At 42.9% G+C, this 19473-nt stretch overlaps 1 protein-coding gene across 4 annotated transcripts in view; it reads left to right on the forward strand.

Moving 5' to 3' along the window:
* Positions 1-19473, forward strand: part of PDE5A (phosphodiesterase 5A) — a 190340-nt gene that overhangs the window by 39093 nt on the left and 131774 nt on the right. For all 4 annotated transcript variants that reach the window (XM_036763181.1, XM_036763184.1, XM_036763182.1 and 1 more), the window contains exon 3: positions 11101-11190. In XM_036763181.1, the coding sequence (XP_036619076.1) occupies positions 11101-11190 (90 nt within the window). The remainder of the gene's footprint in view (positions 1-11100; positions 11191-19473) is intronic.

The raw sequence follows: 19473 nt of genomic DNA on the forward strand, positions 1-19473 counted from the left end.
TGGACCGTGTGTGCCACTGAGGTTGTGATTTGCCGAATAGACTTGGCAAGGGGGTTCTGGCTTTGATATCCTCATTCTTTATATGTTTGCATGTAATTAGTATATTGTTTACATTGCGGAATCAGATAATGGCTTTTCACTCTGCCTTCAGAGAAGAATATTCATCTGCACAAAGGGCTTCTACCCCATCACAGGTTTCTGACTAGATCTAATTACCTTGGAATTGGTTGTTTGTAGGAGTAATTTTCAAGTTTTTGAACCATGACCACCTCATGCCTTCCAGCCAAGATTGTTAGAGTCAACTTAAAAAAAGTTCTAGTAGAAAATATGCCCCTTCCTCATTTAGGAATAATACCAACAATAATTATTAATAATAATAATAACACTGATAGCTAGCCTTTACATAGCACTTGAATGTTTGCTAAGTGAGCACTTTACAAATGCTATCTCATATGATCCACACAGCCACCTTTGGGAGGTAACCAGTCCTATTTTTATCCCCATTTTACAGTTGAAGAAACAGACTCAGATGTTACATGACTCACCCAAGGTCACACAGTTAAAATGTGTTTGAGGCTGAATTTGAAGTCCAATCCTTCTGAATCTAAGTCCAGCACTCTATGCGCTATACCAGCTAACTCTAACACCAATGGGATACAACAATGGAAGGTACTTTGAACCATGCAGAAACCACTGAAGATACAGTGCCCATAGCTGTGATGTTTCTGTCTTTAGGAAGGTGATGAGATGTATATTGAGGCCATACTACATGAAAAGCACTGGGCTTTGAGAAAAATACCAAGATTTATCTGGCATAGGTCCTACCCTCAAGGAATTTACAGTCTAACAGGGAAAAATAAAATAGGGATTAGACCTCAGTGTTTTGAAATTCAGTCTCCCAAGAGAAGTCTCTGCATCCTATATTCTTGTAGAGTAGCTTAGGGGACTAGGAAGTTAAGTGACTTGTCCAAGATCATATAGCCAGTATATGTTGGAGATGGTACTCAAAGTTAGGTCTTCCTGTTTTCACGGCTCGCTCACTATCCACTGCACCATACTACCTCCCTTAGATGTCCATTCAAATAAACATAATATGGAGTAGAATGCAAAAGTGGCTGAAATGCTAGATACTCCAATAGCTCACAGGCTTGAGAGGGTACTTCTGGTTGGCTTGTGTACAGAGAAGGCTCCAGGAAGAAGGGCCATTTGATTTGGGTTTTGAAGAGTGGGTAGAATTTTCAGTAGTTGAAGTCAAGGAGGGAAAGGATAGTCAAGGCATGGGCTACACAAATGGCATGGATGATGGTTGCAGTAAGAGAGAGTTAAAGAGACTTGTCTTTCTGGAGCAAATGGAGTAGTACTGGGTGAGTCTGGAGAACTAAGTTGGGAGGAAGGTGTTGAATGCCAACCTTAGGAGTTCAGTTTTTTGAGTTGGTTTTCACAGGTTTTTGAGTTGGTCAGAGGATGTAACCAGCCTCCTCTGGTTAGGAAGATCAATCTGGCAGCCATATGTAGGATGGTTTGGGGATGGGGAGACCACTTAAGAGACTATGACAATAGTCTAGGTGAGAAGTCATGAAGATTAGAAGTAGGGTGGTGCCTATTGGAATGGAGATGGAGGGAGTAAACTTTGGAGGTAGAAGAAAAAGTACTCAGACACTAATGAAATGAGTGAATGAAGATAACCTGAAAGTCATGAAAAGGATCCAGGTCAGACTAAACATGGTGATCTCTCTCCAATTAGGAGTGTAGGGCCCCAGAGCAGTATCTGAGGGTGGAGCACAGTGGTATGGCATTGGAGTGGCTTCCTGTAGAAAATAGAATATGAATAAATGAATCGGAGTGGCTTCTTGTAGAAAATAGAATATGAATGAATGAATCAAAAAAACATTTACTAAATGTTTGCTATGTGCTGGGTAAATAGTATTAAACTCTAAGGATATGAATGCAAGAATGAGGCTAGTCCCTGACCTCAAGGATCTCACATTCTAATGGGAGAAACAACACATATGGAGCAATGGTAGTCATGAAGAGGCACGTTGATCTGGTCAGTCAGTCAAGAGAGATTTATTTAGTACCTACTATGTGCCAGGCACTGTGCTAAGCACTGGGTATACAAAAGGAGGTAAAAGACATCCCTGCCCTTAAGGAGCTCACAAGCTAATTGGGGAGACAACCAGCAAACATGTATATATATATATACACTATAATAGGAAATGTTAAGAAAGTGAGAGCATTAGAATTAAGAGGGGTTGGGAAGACTCCTTGTAGAAGGTGGGATTTTTGTTGGGACTTGAAGGAAGCCAGGGAAGATCTGTAGGAGAAGAACCAGGATAGAAGAGTGGGTGTCCTGAAAACCTAGAGAGAAGAGAGTCTCGAGGAGGAAGGAGTGATGAACAATGTCAGAGGCTGCAGAGAGGTCAAGCAGAGGGAGGGTGGAGGGAGAAAAGGCCATTGGATCTGGCAACAAAGAAGTCATGATCACCTTGGAGAGAGCTGTTTGGGTGGAATGATGAGGTGGGAAGCCAGATCAGGAAAGTCCCAGGGATGACGAAGTTACAGGAATAGTGAGGAGCGCCATCAGGGAGGTAGACTTACACACTCCACCCAGGAACAGTGACAGGGTTCATTTGATTCATGGTCCCAGAAGTGGGGGAGGAGAGACACAGAAAGGAAAGCATAGGAGAAGGGGGTAAGGGGAGGAGGTGTGCGGAGTGCAGGCAGTGAGGCGAAGCATGGCTGGTCCTTTACTAAACCCATCATCCGGGTGAGGAAGGCACCAAGCAGGACAGGAGGAGCCCCAGAGCTGGGCTCCAAGGCAGCAAGACAATTGGTAAGGACAGGATCTGAAAGTAGAGGGTGATGGGAAGCTTGGGTTTAGATAGGTCTTTAAGGTTTGTATAACTGTCTGCTTTGGTGCTTACAGCAACCTTGGGGAGTAGGTGTGATTATCATTAGTACTAGGAGTATCAGTGTCATTCTTAGTATTGTAGTAATTGGAATCATATCATTATCACTCTTAGTGTCATGTCTCCTTTGGTTTCAGAAAGGCAGCATGGGGACGTAATGCTGCAGATGCTTTCAGTAATCACCGTTGAACTGACAGCTACTTTTTTTGTTACAAGGAAGAGTTCATTTGGTGGGTGGTGGGACAGGGGGAATTATATCTTAAAAGGATGATGTAAAAACAAAAGATTTACAAATAAATTAAAGCTTTAATAGCCTAAAAACGACACTAAGACTTTTGAGAGTGTGTGTATATATACAATCAGTCAGTAACATTTTTTAAACACCTACTATGTGCCAGGCATTGTGCAAAGCACTGGGGATACAAGTAAGAAAAAGAAAGATAGCCCCTGCCCTCAAGGAGCTTACAGTGTAATGGAGGAAAACAGGCTAGGCTATGTTGTTGTTCAGTCATGGCTAACTCTTTATGACCCTATTTGGGGTTTTCTTGGCAAAGATTCTGGAGTGGTTTGCCATTTCCTTCTCTAGCTCATTTTACAGATGAGGAAACTGAGGCAAACAGGGTTAAATGACTTGCCAGGGTCACACAGCTAGTAAGTGTCTGAGGCCAGATTTGAACTGAGCCAGAGTCTGGTCTGGCGCTTTTATCTACTGGGCCACCTAGCGGCTGGGGGCAAGGCAACACGCAAACAAAACCTGAAAAGAGATAAGGAGAGAAATCGACCTGTCACTAAGGGACTTGGTAGAGTCTAGTCTAAGGTGTGCAGCAGCTCTTGGGAAATGAAGAGTTGGCTGGCCTGGGAGCCCTCTTCAATGGAGGCATTGAGAGCAGACACACACACACACACACACACACACACACACACACACACACACACATACACACACATACATAAACATGCACACACATACACACATATATACACACATACACACATACACACATACATACACATACACACACACACACACACACACACACATACACACATACACCCCTATCAGACTGTGAGCTCTTTGAGACCAGGGACTTTTTGCTTCTTGTTTGTTTTCCTGTGCCTGTTATTGTTTATTCCCACTGCTCAGCACAACCTTTTTCATCGATCTCTATGTACATGCACTTATATATCTATACACATGTTCATGCACATACATGTGATTATACATACACATGCTTGAACATAAAATAAATATCCAAGCTGGGAGGAAAGCACTCAGGCTCTGAGCTCAGTCGAATACTGCTGATGCCATACCATGGCCACATTACACAGCCTGGCAATCATTGGAAGCCCAGCTGGATGGCTTCCATCAGCTTGCAGTGTTAAGAAGGAATGTGGAAATGATTCATTAGTGTTGTTTTGAGTGGTTTATATGAACAGCTTCTAAGCAAATTCTAAGTTGACCTAAACAGTCCCCGTCCTCAAGCAAAAGAGAAACAGTCATAAACAGTCTGTCCCACCACCCCCAACCCCTCATAGAATTTCAAGCTAGAAATCCTGGCTCAGTTCCTCATTACCGATGTGACCTTGAGAGAAACACCACTTCCCTGGGCCTTGGCTAGCTCTTGGGTAAAGTGAGGGGCTTGAATAACCCGACTTCGGAGTTCCCTTCAAGCTCTGAAAATCTTTTGATCTCATGATCCTATAAACATTTATCTTCTGTGCTTGGAACTTAAACACAAATAAATGTCTTTGGGAGTTTGGGAACCAGGAAGTGGCAGAGACCATAAATTGTCTGATGGGAAAATCTAAATGATTAACATAACAAACCATTGAATGTGGAGGTCTTTCTTGGCTTTAAAAAGCAAAACCTGGTAAAGACTGTCAGCTAGTTGTTGCACATGATAGAAAAATAGTCACAATAATGTTAATTGGTGACTTTCTCAAACACTGTGGCTTGAGGTTGAGCTGAGTTAGAATACAAATTCAGATATCTTTAGTTGAGAATTTTATCCAAAAGCTGCCTTAAAAAAATCAGGATGTGTTGGTGCCCAGAACAGCTTGAGTCCATGGAGCTGGTATAAGGTTTAAAATTTTTTCCTGAAAAAAATCACACACCTCCAATTCACACCTCCTGTAAGACTTGACACCAGTATTGTTCCAGTGAGGGCATATAGATGTGAACCGTGGGAAACCATGACCTCTAGAGAAGAGTGATGGACAGAAGAATAGTGGGATGTGTGGTTCGGTATGCAGGGACTCTGTTCAAGTGGACTCCCTTTATTAAGAATTCTCTCTGTTGGGGCAGCAGAGTCAATATGTCAGCTGGAAAGCAGGAACTAGCTTAAGCTCCCCATCAGGTCCCTCCAAACACCTATAAAAATGGCTTTGAACAAATTCTAGAGCTGCAGAACCCATGAAAGAGCAAAGGGAAGCAGGGCTCCAGCCCAGGACAGCCTGGATGGTCGCTGGAAGGGATCTATCACATGGAGCTGGGAGTGGGGTGGAGCAGAGCCCAGCATGGGCCATGCCAGGACCAACCAGACTAGGAGCTGAGCAAAACAGGCATAGCACCCTGAATCAGTGAGCTATGACAGTTACCAGACTTCTCAACCCACAAACACCAAAAACAACAGAGAAAGTTAGTGGGAAAAGCTGCTGGGACAGAGTGAAAGGAGTTTGGTGGGTGGGGGGAGGGTGCTCAGTGGAAGTGGTGCTGCTTCCAGAGCTACAGCTGCAGTTGCTTCCAGCCCCAGCCCCACCTGGTGGGAGGAATTAAGTGGCAGATTAGAGCAGGAGTGCAAAGCCTACTTTGCCCTGCCTGGATCTGGGTCCCAATCTTGGTTGGCAGTTCTTGGGGGAGAAGGAGTGCTGGTGTGGCAGAGCTTGATGTGAAGAAATAGCTCTGAAAATAGCAACACAGCCCCTCAAGCTTGGGACAAAGTACTCTCTACTCTACAAGCAGTTGTACCCCAACAAAAAGCTCAAGGGGGAAGTACTTGGCTAGGAATATGAACAGGCAGATCCAGACTCAGACTTTGGAATCTTTTTTGGTGACAAAGAAGACCAAAACATACAGCCAGAAGAAGTCAACAAAGTCAAAGAGCCTACATCAAAAGCCTCCAAGAAAAATATGAATTGGTCTCGGGCCATGGAAGAGCTCAAAAAGGATTTGGAAAAGCAAATAAGAGAAGTAGAGGAAAAATTTGGAAGAGGAATGAGAGTGATGCAAGAAAACCATGAAAAACAAGTCAGTGACTTGCTAAAGGAGACCCAAAAAATACTGAAGAAAATAACACCTTAAAAATAGACTAACTCAAATGGCAAAAGAGCTCCAAAAAGCCAATGAGGAGAAGGATGCCTTGAAAGGCAGAATTAGCCAAATGGAAAAGGAGCTCCAAAAGACCACTGAAGAAAATACTACCTTAAAAATTAGATTGGAAGGGGCAGCTAGGTGGCCTCAGACACTTGGCACATGAACTAGCTGTATGACCTTGGGCAAGTCACTTAACCCCAATTGCCCTGCACAAAAAAAAATTAGATTGGAGCAAGTGGAAGCTAGTGACCTTATAGCAAATTAAGATATTATAAAACAGAACCAAAGGAATGAAAAAAATGGAAGACAATGTGAAATATCTCATTGGAAAAACCACTGAGCTGGAAAATAGATCCAGGAGAGATAATTTACAAATTATTGAACTGCTCTGATATTCTAGAGCCAGAGAGTAAAATGGAAATTGAAAGAATCCAACAATTGCCTCCTAAAAATGATCGCAAAAAGAAGACTCCTAGGAACATTGTTGCCAAATTCCAGGGCTCCCCGATCAAGGAGAAAATACTGCAAGCAGCCAGAAAGAAACAATTTGAGTATTGTGGAAGCACAATCAGGATAATACAAGATCTAGCAGCTTCTACATTAAGGGATCGAAGGGCTTGGAATATGTTATTCTGGAGGTCAATGGATCTGGGATTAAAACCAAGAATCACCTACCCAGCAAAACTGAGTATCATGCTCCAAGGCAAAATATGGATTTTCAATAAAATGGAGGACTTTCAAACTTTCTCAGTGAAAAGACCAGAGCTGAATAGAAAATTTTACTTTCAAACACAAGAATCAAGAGAAGTATGAAAAAGTAAACAAGAAAGAGAAATGCTAAGGGACTTACTAAAGTTGAACTGTGTTGTTTGTATTCCTACATGGAAAGATAATGTGTATAATTCATGAGACCTCAGTATTAGGGTAGCTGAAGGGAATATGTGTGTGTGTGTGTGTGTGTGTGTGTGTGTGTGTGTGTGTATAGACAGAGGGCACAGGGTGAGTTGAATATGAAGGGATGATATCTAAAAAAGTAAAATCAAATTAAGGGATGAGAGAGGAATATATTGAGAGAGGGAGAAAGAGAGAGATAGAATGGGGTAAATTATCTCACATAAAAGTGGCAAGAAAAAGCAGTTCTGTTGGCAGGGAAGAGGGGGCAGGTGAGGGGGAATGAGTCAATCTTGCTGTCATCAGATTTGACTTGAGGAGGGAATAACATACACACTCACTTGGGTATTTACCCCCCAGGAAAGAAAGAGGAAGGTGATAAAAAAGGGGGGACAATAGAAGGGAGGGCAGATAGGGGGAGGAGGTAATCAAAAGCAAACACTTTCAGAAAGGGACAGGGTCAAGGGAGAAAATTGAATAAAGTGGGACTGGATAGGAAGGAGCAAAGTATAGTTATTCTTTCACAACATGAGTATTGTGGAAAGGTTTTACATAATGATACACATGTGGCCTATGTTGAATTGCTTGACTTCTTAGGGAGGGTGGGTGGGAAGAGAAGAGGAGAGAGAATTTGGAACTCAAAGTTTTAAAAGCAGATATTCAAAAAAAGTTTTTGCATGCAACTGGGAAATAAGATATACAGGCAATGAGGCATAAAAATCTATCTTGCCCTACCAGAAATTAAGGAAAAAGGGGATGAGAGGGGAGTGGGGTGACAGAAGGGAGGGCTGACTAGGGAATAGAGCAATCAGAATATATGGCATCTTGGAGTGGGGGGGAGGGTAGAAATGGGGACAAAATTTGTAATTCAAAATCTTGTGGAAATCAATGCTGAAAACTAAAAATATTAAATAAATAATTTTTAAAAAGCAGGAAAAAAAGAGAATTCTCTCTGTTGCTCCCCTATTGTAATCATAGCTCTAGATCTGGAAGGGCCTTAGAGGTCATCATATCCAATCTTTTCATTATATATATATGAAGAAACTGAGAGACGAGAGGTAGTGAGTCAACAAGCATTTATTAAGTAACAGAGTCATACAACTACTAAGTGTCTGAGGTGGAATTTGAACCCACATCTTCCTGACTCCCTGTCTAGTACCTTATGCATGGTATGATGCTTTTTGTTCAAAGAACTCTTGAAAACCCCCTCTATTTAAATAAAGCCTTTCTAGATGGTGTGAGGTACCATGTCATAGTGGATAGAGTGCTAGCTAGAGAAAGCTGGGTTCATATCTTGCTTCTGTTACTTACAAGCTATGGGATCCTCTGCAAATCACTTCCTCTCTCAGCCTCAGGTCCCTCATCTATAAAACAAGGATAATAGAACTTACCTCGCAGAGCTGTTGTTAGGTGTTACAGAAATGTCAGCCAGTATTAGTATTTTTATCAAATTCCCCCCCCCCAGTTTTCCCCTGAATTTGCAACACGTGAATCATTTTATAATGAGTACTGCACACAGAAACTCAGAAACCTTAGCCTGCAGTTCATCTTTAATGCATTTCCGTACTTAAAGAACTCTTGAGTTTTGCATATGGCTCTTCCATGTTTAAAAGGCCTTCACCCCATGTGAGTGGGCACTCCTTTTATCAATGAAGATCTCTAGCCTTCTAGAACTTAGTAACTAGTGAATGGTTCACCACCCAGGAATCACCTGGAAATGGATCTTTCCAAATTAGCACTGAGCTCTTGACATGGCCCCTGACAGCCTAGGGCTACTAGCCCCTAGAACCTCATCATGGAGGAAAGTGTGCATAGAACCTCAGTGGAGGAATGTTAAATATTAAAGTACTCAAATGAATTTTAACAGTTCTATAAGACATCGCAATAAAGTAATGAGAATGAAATCTATAGATCATGAGAAAGCATGGTATATGAAAAATCAACAAGCACCCAGAGGACAATGGAGAAATGGGTAGTGAAGTATTGGCAGACTTAGACATTACTCTTCACAGATTCCTACATTTAGAGCTGGAAGAGACCATTGAGGCCAACCCCCTATTTTACAGATGAGGAAACTGAGGCACAGAGAGGTTCACTTACTTCTCCAGTATCACACATAGAATCATAGTTCTAGGTCTGGAAGGGACCTTAGAGGCCATTGAGTCCAACCCTTTCATTTTACAGATGGGGAAACTGAGTCCTGGAGAAGATAAGTGACTTGTCCAATGTCACACATAGAATTATGTATCTGGGTCTAGAAGGGATCTTAAAGGCCATTGAGGCCAGCCACCTCCTTTTACAGATGAGGAAACTGAGGCACAGAGAGGTTATATAATTTGGCCAGGGTCACATAGCTAGTAAGTGTTATCTGAAGCAGAATTTGAACCTTGGGCTTCTTATTCCAAGTCTAGCCCTCTTGCCTCTCAAGTTGATGAATTCCGTGGGAAAAAGAAAAGTGGAATAGAATGTATCAGGCCATTTGTGTTTGAAAGAGTGTGCTCTGAAGGCAGTTCCAAAAGAATTAACAGAATCTTTATGGGTCATTGGATGCTTCATTGGCACATTGGAAAGAGTACTGGATTGGGAATCCAGTGTTCAAATCCCAGCTCTTCTGGTTGCTGCCTGTCAAAATCCTGTGACCTTCCTGGGCCTGTTTCCTCTGCTATAAAATAAGGGAGTTGAACTGGCTGACCTTAAGGTCCCTCATAGTTGTCTACCTATGATCCTATAGTATCAGAGATGTTTCTAGCCTTTCAAGGGTTCTTCTTTGAAGGGGAGGACCCACTGAATTTATGAAGGAGGACACACGAGGACTTTGATCATCTGTACACATGTTGTATCATCCTAGTTTAGGAGTTCTTAACCTTTTCTATGTCCTGGAGCCCTTGAGCAGGCTGGTGACTCCTCAGAATCAAATTTGTAAATATACAAAATACAATTCATAGGATTTCTAAGGAAACTAGTTATTGTAATGAAATATAGTTATGAAAATTTTAAGCAAGTTCATAGACACCAGCTTTAAGTCTCCTGTCCTGGTGGAATATTGATTCCTTGGGGGAAGGGAATGTTTCACTTTTGACTTGATATCCCCATACCTGGTCCTTAATAGGCATTTAATGAATACCTATTGAATGAATGAATGAATTCTCCTATGATTATTGTACTGACCCTCCCTCTGGTCACCTGCCTTCTCTGCTCTGGTCCAGTCTGTTAGCAGAGGCTCACAAGAATTCACCATGTTCTTTGCCTCTTCCAAACTCTTTGGGAAGGGAGGACAGGAATTAGGAGATAAAATCCCTGCCCTTGGGTACTTCCTAGTTAAGCGTGGAGAGGTGTAAATGTTTAGTGAGTGAAACTGAAAGTGCACCAGATTGTGCACATGTGCTTAATTGTGGAGAGCTCTGGAGGGACCAAGGACCCTTTAGCCCAAACCCTTCATTTTATCGGTGAGAAAACCGAAATACATAGAAAGGAAGTGGCATGTACAAAGTTCTATAGGCAATGAGCAACAAAAGTGGCATTTGAATCCAGGTCCTCAGACTATGCCCACATGTATTCTAGTACCCCACACTGCCTCCATCCTGAGTGATGACCCAAGCATTAAAGGTGGGGAGGGTTAACTGGAGGTGAGGATAGGGAAGACTACCAAATGAGAACTGCTGGATTTTGGATGAAACTCAAAACAGTCCTTGTGCCTGTGGCCAGCTGGGTAAGTGAATTCAGGCTTTTCCAAATTGTATTTGTCAGCATTTGTTTCTGTCCCTGACTGCTTGTATTTCCCAAAACTCTGAAAAATAATTCTTAAGTTTCTCTGTGTCAAAGAGGATATCAATTGATGGATTCTGATCCATTTTCCAGTGCCAGAATCATTACTCATGTTAATGAGGTAAAGAGGAGGTTAAGTTCCTCTAATCTTATAAACTCCAGAAGAGAAAATCCATCCTTGTACCAGCAGGTTATTTAATTCAATTTATTTCTTCTTCATAGGATCCGAGGTTCAATGCAGAAGTGGACCAAATCACAGGCTACAAGACCCAGAGTATCCTCTGCATGCCAATCAAGAACCACAGGGATGAGGTGAGCTGATGGTGCTGTCTGGCCCCAGTGCTTGCTGGGGGCTTGGCTTTCTGAAGCACACGAGATTTTGTTTTACTTTGTCAAAATATAGGAAAGTTCCTGCGCTAAATTAGCAAAGCAGAGACATTGAGGCTTTTTTGTAATTAGACTGGGCATATTTTGTGTCTTTATTCTTGGCACTGTTAGCTGTTACCTTGGCTGAGGAAATGATTTGAGGGATAGTCATTTATTTCCCCCAGCCAACCTGATTTCAACCAAACCCATTTAATGCAGCCGCTTAGAAGAGAATCCTTTCATATTCTATAGATCCTTAGTAAAATCTGTTCTGTGGACATCCCTCTAACTTCTCGGCTGGTTTCACTGGATTTAAAATGAAAAGGAAAATAGACTAGTAGATTTTTTTCCCCTAGGGTTGAAAATGTCTCAAATTTTCGGTATGCATTTGTGGCCTGTGGGGTGTGCGGTGGGTGTGTGTAGGTGCCTGTAGGTGTGAGAGAGACAGAGACAGAGAGAGCATGTAAAGCCAGCAGAGTTATCCCTCCCCATCCAACAAACATTAACTAATGGCCTATTTTGTGTATGGCTGTGAGCTAGATGTTGGCAATGCAATGCAATCATGGAATGAATGAATGAAAAAGCATTTATTAAGTGATTTATTTGTGCCACTCATTGTGTTAAGCACTTGGGTCCAAATAGAAGATCTTGTACTATCAAGGAGTTCATACTCTAGTTGAGACAAAATGAAATATAGCTTCTGCCCTCAAGTTGCTTACCTTCTAAGATGAGAAACAAATCCCCAAAGGAGAGAGGTAGCCAGGGAGGGGCACTTTGGTTCAGAAGACCGTAAGGGAATAGAAGGGCGCACTCCAATCAGGGACCAGCTGAGCTGATTTTACTGTGTTTTGTGGTACGGAGGTAGGAAGGGTGTAAAAGGTATTTGATCAAAGGTCAGTACTTCATCAGGGCTGTCCAAAATGTGGCCCGCAGGCCTGCATGCAGCATGCAGTATGATTTATGAGGCCCGCCTACAAGCATAGAAATTTGCTTTAGCAAACAAAGCCGAGCTAGCACAGAGCTCTCACTAAAATGGCAAATCAAAATATATTGTCTGTTGTTTCAACAAAAACCTAAGATTGGACAGGCCTTTTCTATATGACAGACATGTAGCCATCACTGGACCAGTACCTGCAGATGTTCTAGCTTGGCATGCTTAGTACAAATGGGGAAACTGAGGTCCCAAGAGGTTAAATGACTTTTATTAGGTCATACAATTAAAATTTGGCAGAGCGACAATTTTAACCAGGTTCTCTGACTCTAAAATTAATGTCCTTTCCACTATTCTACAACTCAAAACATATGTCACTTTTTTAACTGCTAATTTGGCCCAATGTGATGGTGACAAAGTGATTTCAGAGATGTAGATAGCAAAGCCAACTACTACTACCTTGAAATCAATACCTAGCCCTATCCAATGCTGCTTTTCTGCTGTTCAGTAGGTAAATCCTCCTGTATTTTCTTGGTAATGGATCATGATAAAAGAAAGAAGATTCTTTCCCTCACCTTTTCTCAGAAAGAGGGAGAACCAGTTGAATAGTTGTTCCACTTAATCCATCTTCAGCCACCGTCATTACTGCACGGTGGTAGAGGAGGCAGAACCTTGGATTTGAAGTCAGTCTCCATCATCCTAATTATCATCTGTGGCACCTTTGACAGGGCACTTTCCTTGCCTGGACTCCAATTCCCTCATTTGTAAAATGAGGGGGTTGGACCAGACAACTTCTAAGGTGCCATCTAGCGCCAACATTCAACAGTCCTGTCATAATGTGGGACGAGGACAGAATTACTAACTTATCATCTATGGTAGAAACAGGTTTTCAATCCCTCTAGGGGTCTTCAAATCAGACTAGTATTGTGGAAATTGTGTTGGATTTAAAGTCAGAGAACCTGGATTCAAACTCCACTTTTACCTACTATCTGTATACATATCCTGAGCAAGCCACTTTCTCTGGGCCTCAGTTATTATGTTCAATCATTTTCGGTTGTTTCTCACTCTTTGTGACCCTATTTGGAGTTTTCCTGGCAAAGATACTGGAGTGGTTTGCCATTTCCTTCTCCAGCTCATTTTATAGATGAGGAAACTGAGGCAAATAGGGTGAAGTGATTTGTCCAGGCTCACACAGCTAGTAAGTGTCTGAGGCTAGTTTTGAACTCAGGAAAATGAGTCTTCCTGACTCCCGAATGGCACTCTATCTGCTGCAGTGCTACCTAGCTATACTGTGGCCTCACTTAATTCATCTGTCAAACGAGAGGGTGGGATTAGATGACCTCTGAGATCCCTTCCAACTCCAGATCTCTGAGATTCTGATCCTAAATGTCTTAATGCCAGCCATGTCCACTCCAGAGCAGAGCCAGCTGTCACTGCACAGTTATTTAATAAAGTTTTTCCATTGTTTACTAAACTAAGCAGTCTAAGCCACACCTCAGAGGGATCTAAAAAATCAGAGAAACATAGATTTCTGTATGTAACATTAAAGGAAGTCCTGAGCTTCAAAATTACTGACCTCTTCTATTTTTATAAAAAAAATTAACTTTTTAATTAACAACAATTTATTTTCTCCCCTATCTCCCTCTTCCTAATGGGGGGCGGGGAGGGTGGGGAGAGACAGAGAGAGACAGAGACAGAGACAGAGAGAGAGAGAACAACTCCTTTGTATAGAAAAGCAAAAGAAATTCTTGCATTGGCCATGTTCCAAAATATCTGTGTCCTTCTACCTCCTGAATCCATCAGCTTTTTGTCTCCAGGTAGGTAGTATGCTTCATCAGTGGGGCCCCTGGAATAGTGGTTATTCATTGTATTGATCAAGGTACCTAAGTCTTTCGAAGTTGTTTGTCTTTCCAATGTGGTTGTTATTATGTAAATTATTCTTTTGGTCTGCTCGTTCACTTTGCATCAGTTTATACAAATCTTCCCATGTTTCTCTGAAAACCATTCCCTTCATCATTTCTCATAGCACAATAGTATTCCATTACATTAATATACCATTGCTTGTTCTGACATTCTCTGAATAATGGGCAGGCACCTCCTTAGTTTCCAGAACTTTGTCAATGCAGAAGGAGCTGCAATTTTTGTACATATGGATCCTTTCCTTTGTTCTTTGATCTCTTTGAATACAGGCCAAATTGCAGTGTTACTGTTGACTCAGTGGGTGTGCACAGTGAGAGGCTGGAGTAGGCCATTGTTCCAAATTGCTGTGTGGACTCTTTTCTACTTAGTTGTGAGAATGCCTGGTGTCTCCTATGATGAATACTGTGACCCAATGTCTGATGGACAGCAAAAATTGTCCAAGGCCAAAGGAATTCATCTTTGCCTAATCTTCCATTTAAAATAATAATGACTGACTGTTAAAAAGTCCTCAGCTGCTTTAGATTTCTTCTGTCTCCAACACACTGAGACTTTCTTTGATTGTTTAAAAAAATTTGCTTTAAGAGTAAGGTCAAATATTCTTCCTGCTGTCATTCCTCCACAGGAGGAATCCATTGAGTATTTATGTGGAAGGAAGGAAGGAAGGAAGGAAGGAAGGAAGGAAGGAAGGAAGGAAGGAAGGAAGGAAGGGAGGGAGGTAGGGTTTATGGAGGGAGGGAGGAAGGAAGGAAGGAAGGATAGAAGAAAGCATTTACCACAGCACTTACCATGTGGTAGCTACACATATGCCAAGTGACATGTACTGTGTGCTAGGTACAGCTAAGGGCTGAAGACACAAAGCAAGATGGCTCCTGCCAACACATGGCTAACATTTTAAGACAGGAATATGATACCTGTAGGAGAGGGGTGGTCATGAAGAGCAGGTTTGGTCTCGTAAGAGACTGGGAAGGGGATTAGAGCTTCTGTGCAGGTGATTAATTTGTCTTTTCTGGGTATGGCAGTGCTGATTTGATTATTGCTCTCAGAGTAAGAGGGGGAATGTATTGGCAAGGGCTGGGTAAGGGAGGGAGGTTTGTTGATTTGGCACGAAGATGCCCAGAAAATAGGATGGTGGAGACCTGGGCGCCCTTGCACATCTGGTGATGTGGGTCACCCAGAACCCAGGGGTTCAACAAAAAGATCATTCTCTCAAAATATATTGAGATACCCCCCATTCCCCCTAAAATGGTTCCCAAGGTGACAAAAAGGACAAAAGGAAGGGAAAAGCAGATCAATGTTGCTCTCAGGGAGGGGTCCTCGGAGCTCCCCACCAGTCAAAAAACTTTTTATACTTTTCCTGCCTAAAGGGCCCACAGCAGGGTCTGTGACCCATCCGTTTTGGGGCAAAGTTAACCCCAAATGGCCAGGTCTACACTATGGCTTCCTTGGTCACAAGGATCCCGTCTGGTGGGGTAAGAGTGTGAGTGTGATAAGAGCTCACCTGGTCACAGCTCCCCAGTTTTCCCAGTCTCCCGACTCATAAATGGAATGTGTGTTAGTTCAGGTTAGGTATGGTGAGCTTCAGCTGTGTGGGCTCTGGGGCAGGAGCTACAGTTCCAGGTCAAGAGACTGGGGGGTGGGAGCAATGGTATGGCGTGAAGGCAGCCAAATGAATGAATAAATGAATGAATATTTATTAAGTACTTCTTATGTGCCAGGACCTATGCTCAATTCTGGGAATATGGTTACCTCCACCTACAGAACTTACATTCTAATTACGAAATTGACACCCAGAGGGCAGTGGTGCCCAGGAAGGGTCCCTTGGTCCAGGGGCATAGACCAAGCCCCACCCCCATTCAGGAACACTGGCAAAGTTGGCAAATGTCATGGTTCCAGAACTGCAGGAGGAGGGAGCTGTATAAACAATGCAAGAAGCCCAGGGGATAAAGCGAAATTATTCAGTGATGAGTTTTCTTCATCCTGGCTTTTCTGTGATGCCCATATGGAAGCATTTAAAGCAAGAACATGATGGTTTCCTTGGCCCACTGTTCACGAGCAGAACTAAGACAGTGGGTGGATGGAGTGGGTAGCCAGGTAGGTATTAAAAAATAATGCCAACATGAAATGGGTTTCCTCAGGAGGCATTAAGTCCTCACACTCCAGAGATCTTTCAGTCCAGGTTAAATAAATGACTGCTTGTTCCAGGGAGTCATAGAAGGGGATTTCTGTTCATGAACTGGTTGGACCAGAAGGCCTCTAACTCTGAGATTCTATAACTGCCTCATTTTGAATTAAACCAATGACTGATTTCTTCTAGAACTCAGATGGAGGGGCAATTTCTTCTTTTCAAAGCCGGGATAACTATTTCTCTTGCCAGATTAGATTCATATTTTGGGAAGGAAATGCCGGGATTTTCAGTTCTCTCCCTGTGGGTTCAGGTGACCTATTTCTGAAATGCTTTCTGCCCCTAAAGTATAGTTTAACTTGTGAAAATGTCAGAGATGAATGCTTGAGTGTTTTTTTTAAAATAATTATTCTTCATAGAGACTCTTCAGCAGTGACCCCGAAGACATTCGTTCTTGTTTGGGGCCCTTCGTTGTCCCTCAGAGCAAGGCAATCTTGTATAATCCTTTTTGGAGGAGGAGGAGGGAGGGCTTGGAGAAACAATGAATGCTCTGTGTACATTCCCCAGCACACAGAGTGGGGACACCCGGCCGGAGGCTAGGATGACTGAAAACACCTGTTTTCTGTTGGCTGCATGTAAATTACAGTTATTACAGAGAAGCTCAGCCTGGAACCGTGGCACAGATATGAAAGCAATTGTACGCTTTCACACACTCATCATTAGCTTTGGGTGGGGGCTGGGAGGGGGGCCGAATGGAGAACAGGCATTTAACACTTATTCTGCTGTGGATTCTGTGACCTCCCTTGGACTAGCTACTCCCTCCAATGAAGCAGATCGCAACCCATCCATGCCTGGCCATAGGGAGCAACTCTTGTCTGTGTTTCTCCATAGGATCATAGATTTAGAACTGAAAGGGGTTGTTAAAGCCATCAAATTAAATCCCTTCATTTTACAGATGAGGGAACTGAGGCCTGCAAAGGCTGAATGACTCAGCTGGTTCAGTTTGGAAGTGCCTAAGACAAGATTTGAGCCCAGCTATTCCTGACTCCAAATGAAGCATTCTATCTGCTCTAGGCACACTGACACTGGCTGGCTGTGTGACCTTGGGCAAGTCACTTCAATTCTGTCTGCTTCAGCTTCCTCAGCTGTAAGGCAGGGATTATAATACAATCTATCTCTCAGGGTTGTTATGAGGATCAAATGAGGTAATATTTGTAGAGTACTTCACACAGTGCTGGGCACATAGTAGGTGCTTTGTCCCTTTCCCCCTCAACACAACATCTTGATATTTGGAGGCTTCTTCCCTTGCTGTGTTCACTTTGAGAGGGTATTGGTGCAGCAGTCTCACCTCCTGACCAACCCACCTTCTTTGTGATCATATAGGTTCTGGTGGTGGTAGTTGTTGGTGATGAGTCATTTTCATTCTAGTCTAACACCTCTTGACCCCATTAGGGGTTTTCTTTGCAAAGATATTGGAGTGGTTTGCCATTTCCTTCTCCAGATCATTTTTACAGATGAAGAAACTGAGGCAAACTGGATTAAGTGACTTTCTCAAAGTCACACAACTGGTGAATGCCTCCAGGTCTAATAGTCATACTCAGGTGTCCTCCTTCCTTTCATTCTTACTAGTCCTGAGAGACTTCATTGTGTGATGTGACCCTGTCTAGCTCAAGTCTGTTGCTGGCCAGGCTTGAAGCAATAACAGCATTCATGAGACTGGAGCAGGTGAGGAACCCGCCCTGTCACCCCACCTTGGCGGTTACAATTGGAACCTGTGACCCAGTTTGTAGCAAGCCGCAGCGCAAGAATAGACCAGCACATGTGAAAATGGACTTTGTAACACTGAGAAGCTGCTTACGTGCCTGTGGTCTAAGTGGCCTGGGAAGGGGGTCAGAAGGCTCAGAGGGGCTGGGTCTGAGTCCTGGCTCTGCCCCTTACTGTCATGTGACCTCTCCGTGCCAAGGGAGGGCCCTTCTAGCTCCCACTCTGTGATCTGATTGGCAACTGAAAGCTCCTCTTCAGGTTGCTGCCTCCCCTTACAATGAAGGAAGGAGGGAAATAAGCATTTATTAAGCACCTACTGTGAGCCAGGCACCATTCTGAGCACTTTACAAATATTATCTAGTTTGATTCTCACAGTGGTTTGTGCTATTATCCCCATTGTACAAATGAGAAAACTGAAGCAGGAGAGGGTATGAGACTTGCCCAGAGTCACAAAGCTAGTAAGCCCTGGAGGCTGGATTAGAATTCAGTTCTTCCTGATTCCAGGACCAGGGATCTATCTCCTGCATACCTTTAAAAAAATGCCTCAGTGATTCTTCTCCCTCTCTCCTCTCCTCTCCTCTCTTCCTCTCTCCTCCTCTCCCTCTCTCTCTCCTCCTCTCCCTCCCCACCCCCTCTCTCTTTGTTGCCACCCTATCCCCTCTCGCCTTCCAACTCTGCTTCACTGGGGGGAAAAATAAAAGAAAAGAAACAAAGTCTGTGTAACAAATACGGATAGTCAAGCCAAACACTTTCCCATGCTGACTGTTTCTGAAAATGGGTCTTCCTTCCTTCACCACTCCATCAAGAAGTAGGTAACACACATGCTCCACCATCGCTACTTTGGAATTGGAGATGGTCGGGATCATGCTTCTTTTTAACAACTGGATGGAGTCCTGCCCCCAATTTTCCTTGTAACAGGGCTCATTTCAGACTAAGCTGATGACACACAGAATTTCTTAAAAGGCTATTATTACAGTAAAAGTGCTCTGGGGCCTAAAGAACATAATAAACCTTTTATCATCTCCTCGTTAGTCTCCAAACAGTCATAATTCTGCAGTTGTTTCATATGAAAATGTTTTAAGCAAACAGTTCTATATTTTGAAGGGGATCAAAAAGCAAATCTGGCCTGCTGTAAATCCCTCAGGGTGAGGGATTTCAGGTAAATGTATTTTTATTTTTAAATTCTGGAAAGTAAAAGTCAGTTACTGGCCTGTATCATTCTGATTGGATGGTGCTCTCTCCCTACCCACAATATTTTGTCTTTGGTCCTCACGTTCTCTTCGTTCCTGCATACATTTTTTTCTCTCAGCACAACCTGCTTCCTCATTTGAAGAGCACTGTCTGTGGGCCCCAGGGTGTGGATACTGGCTGATTGGCCCCCAGTGGGCAGATCCCATGTAGCAGGATCCTCTAAGCTTTCCCTTACCTAAGTGTTCAGCTCCTAAGAAGGCAGGAACGTATAAGAGAAAGTTAGTCATTACACATTAATTGA

Source organism: Trichosurus vulpecula, chromosome 6 (assembly GCF_011100635.1).
Source record: "Trichosurus vulpecula isolate mTriVul1 chromosome 6, mTriVul1.pri, whole genome shotgun sequence".
Classification (NCBI taxonomy): Eukaryota; Metazoa; Chordata; class Mammalia; order Diprotodontia; family Phalangeridae; genus Trichosurus; species Trichosurus vulpecula.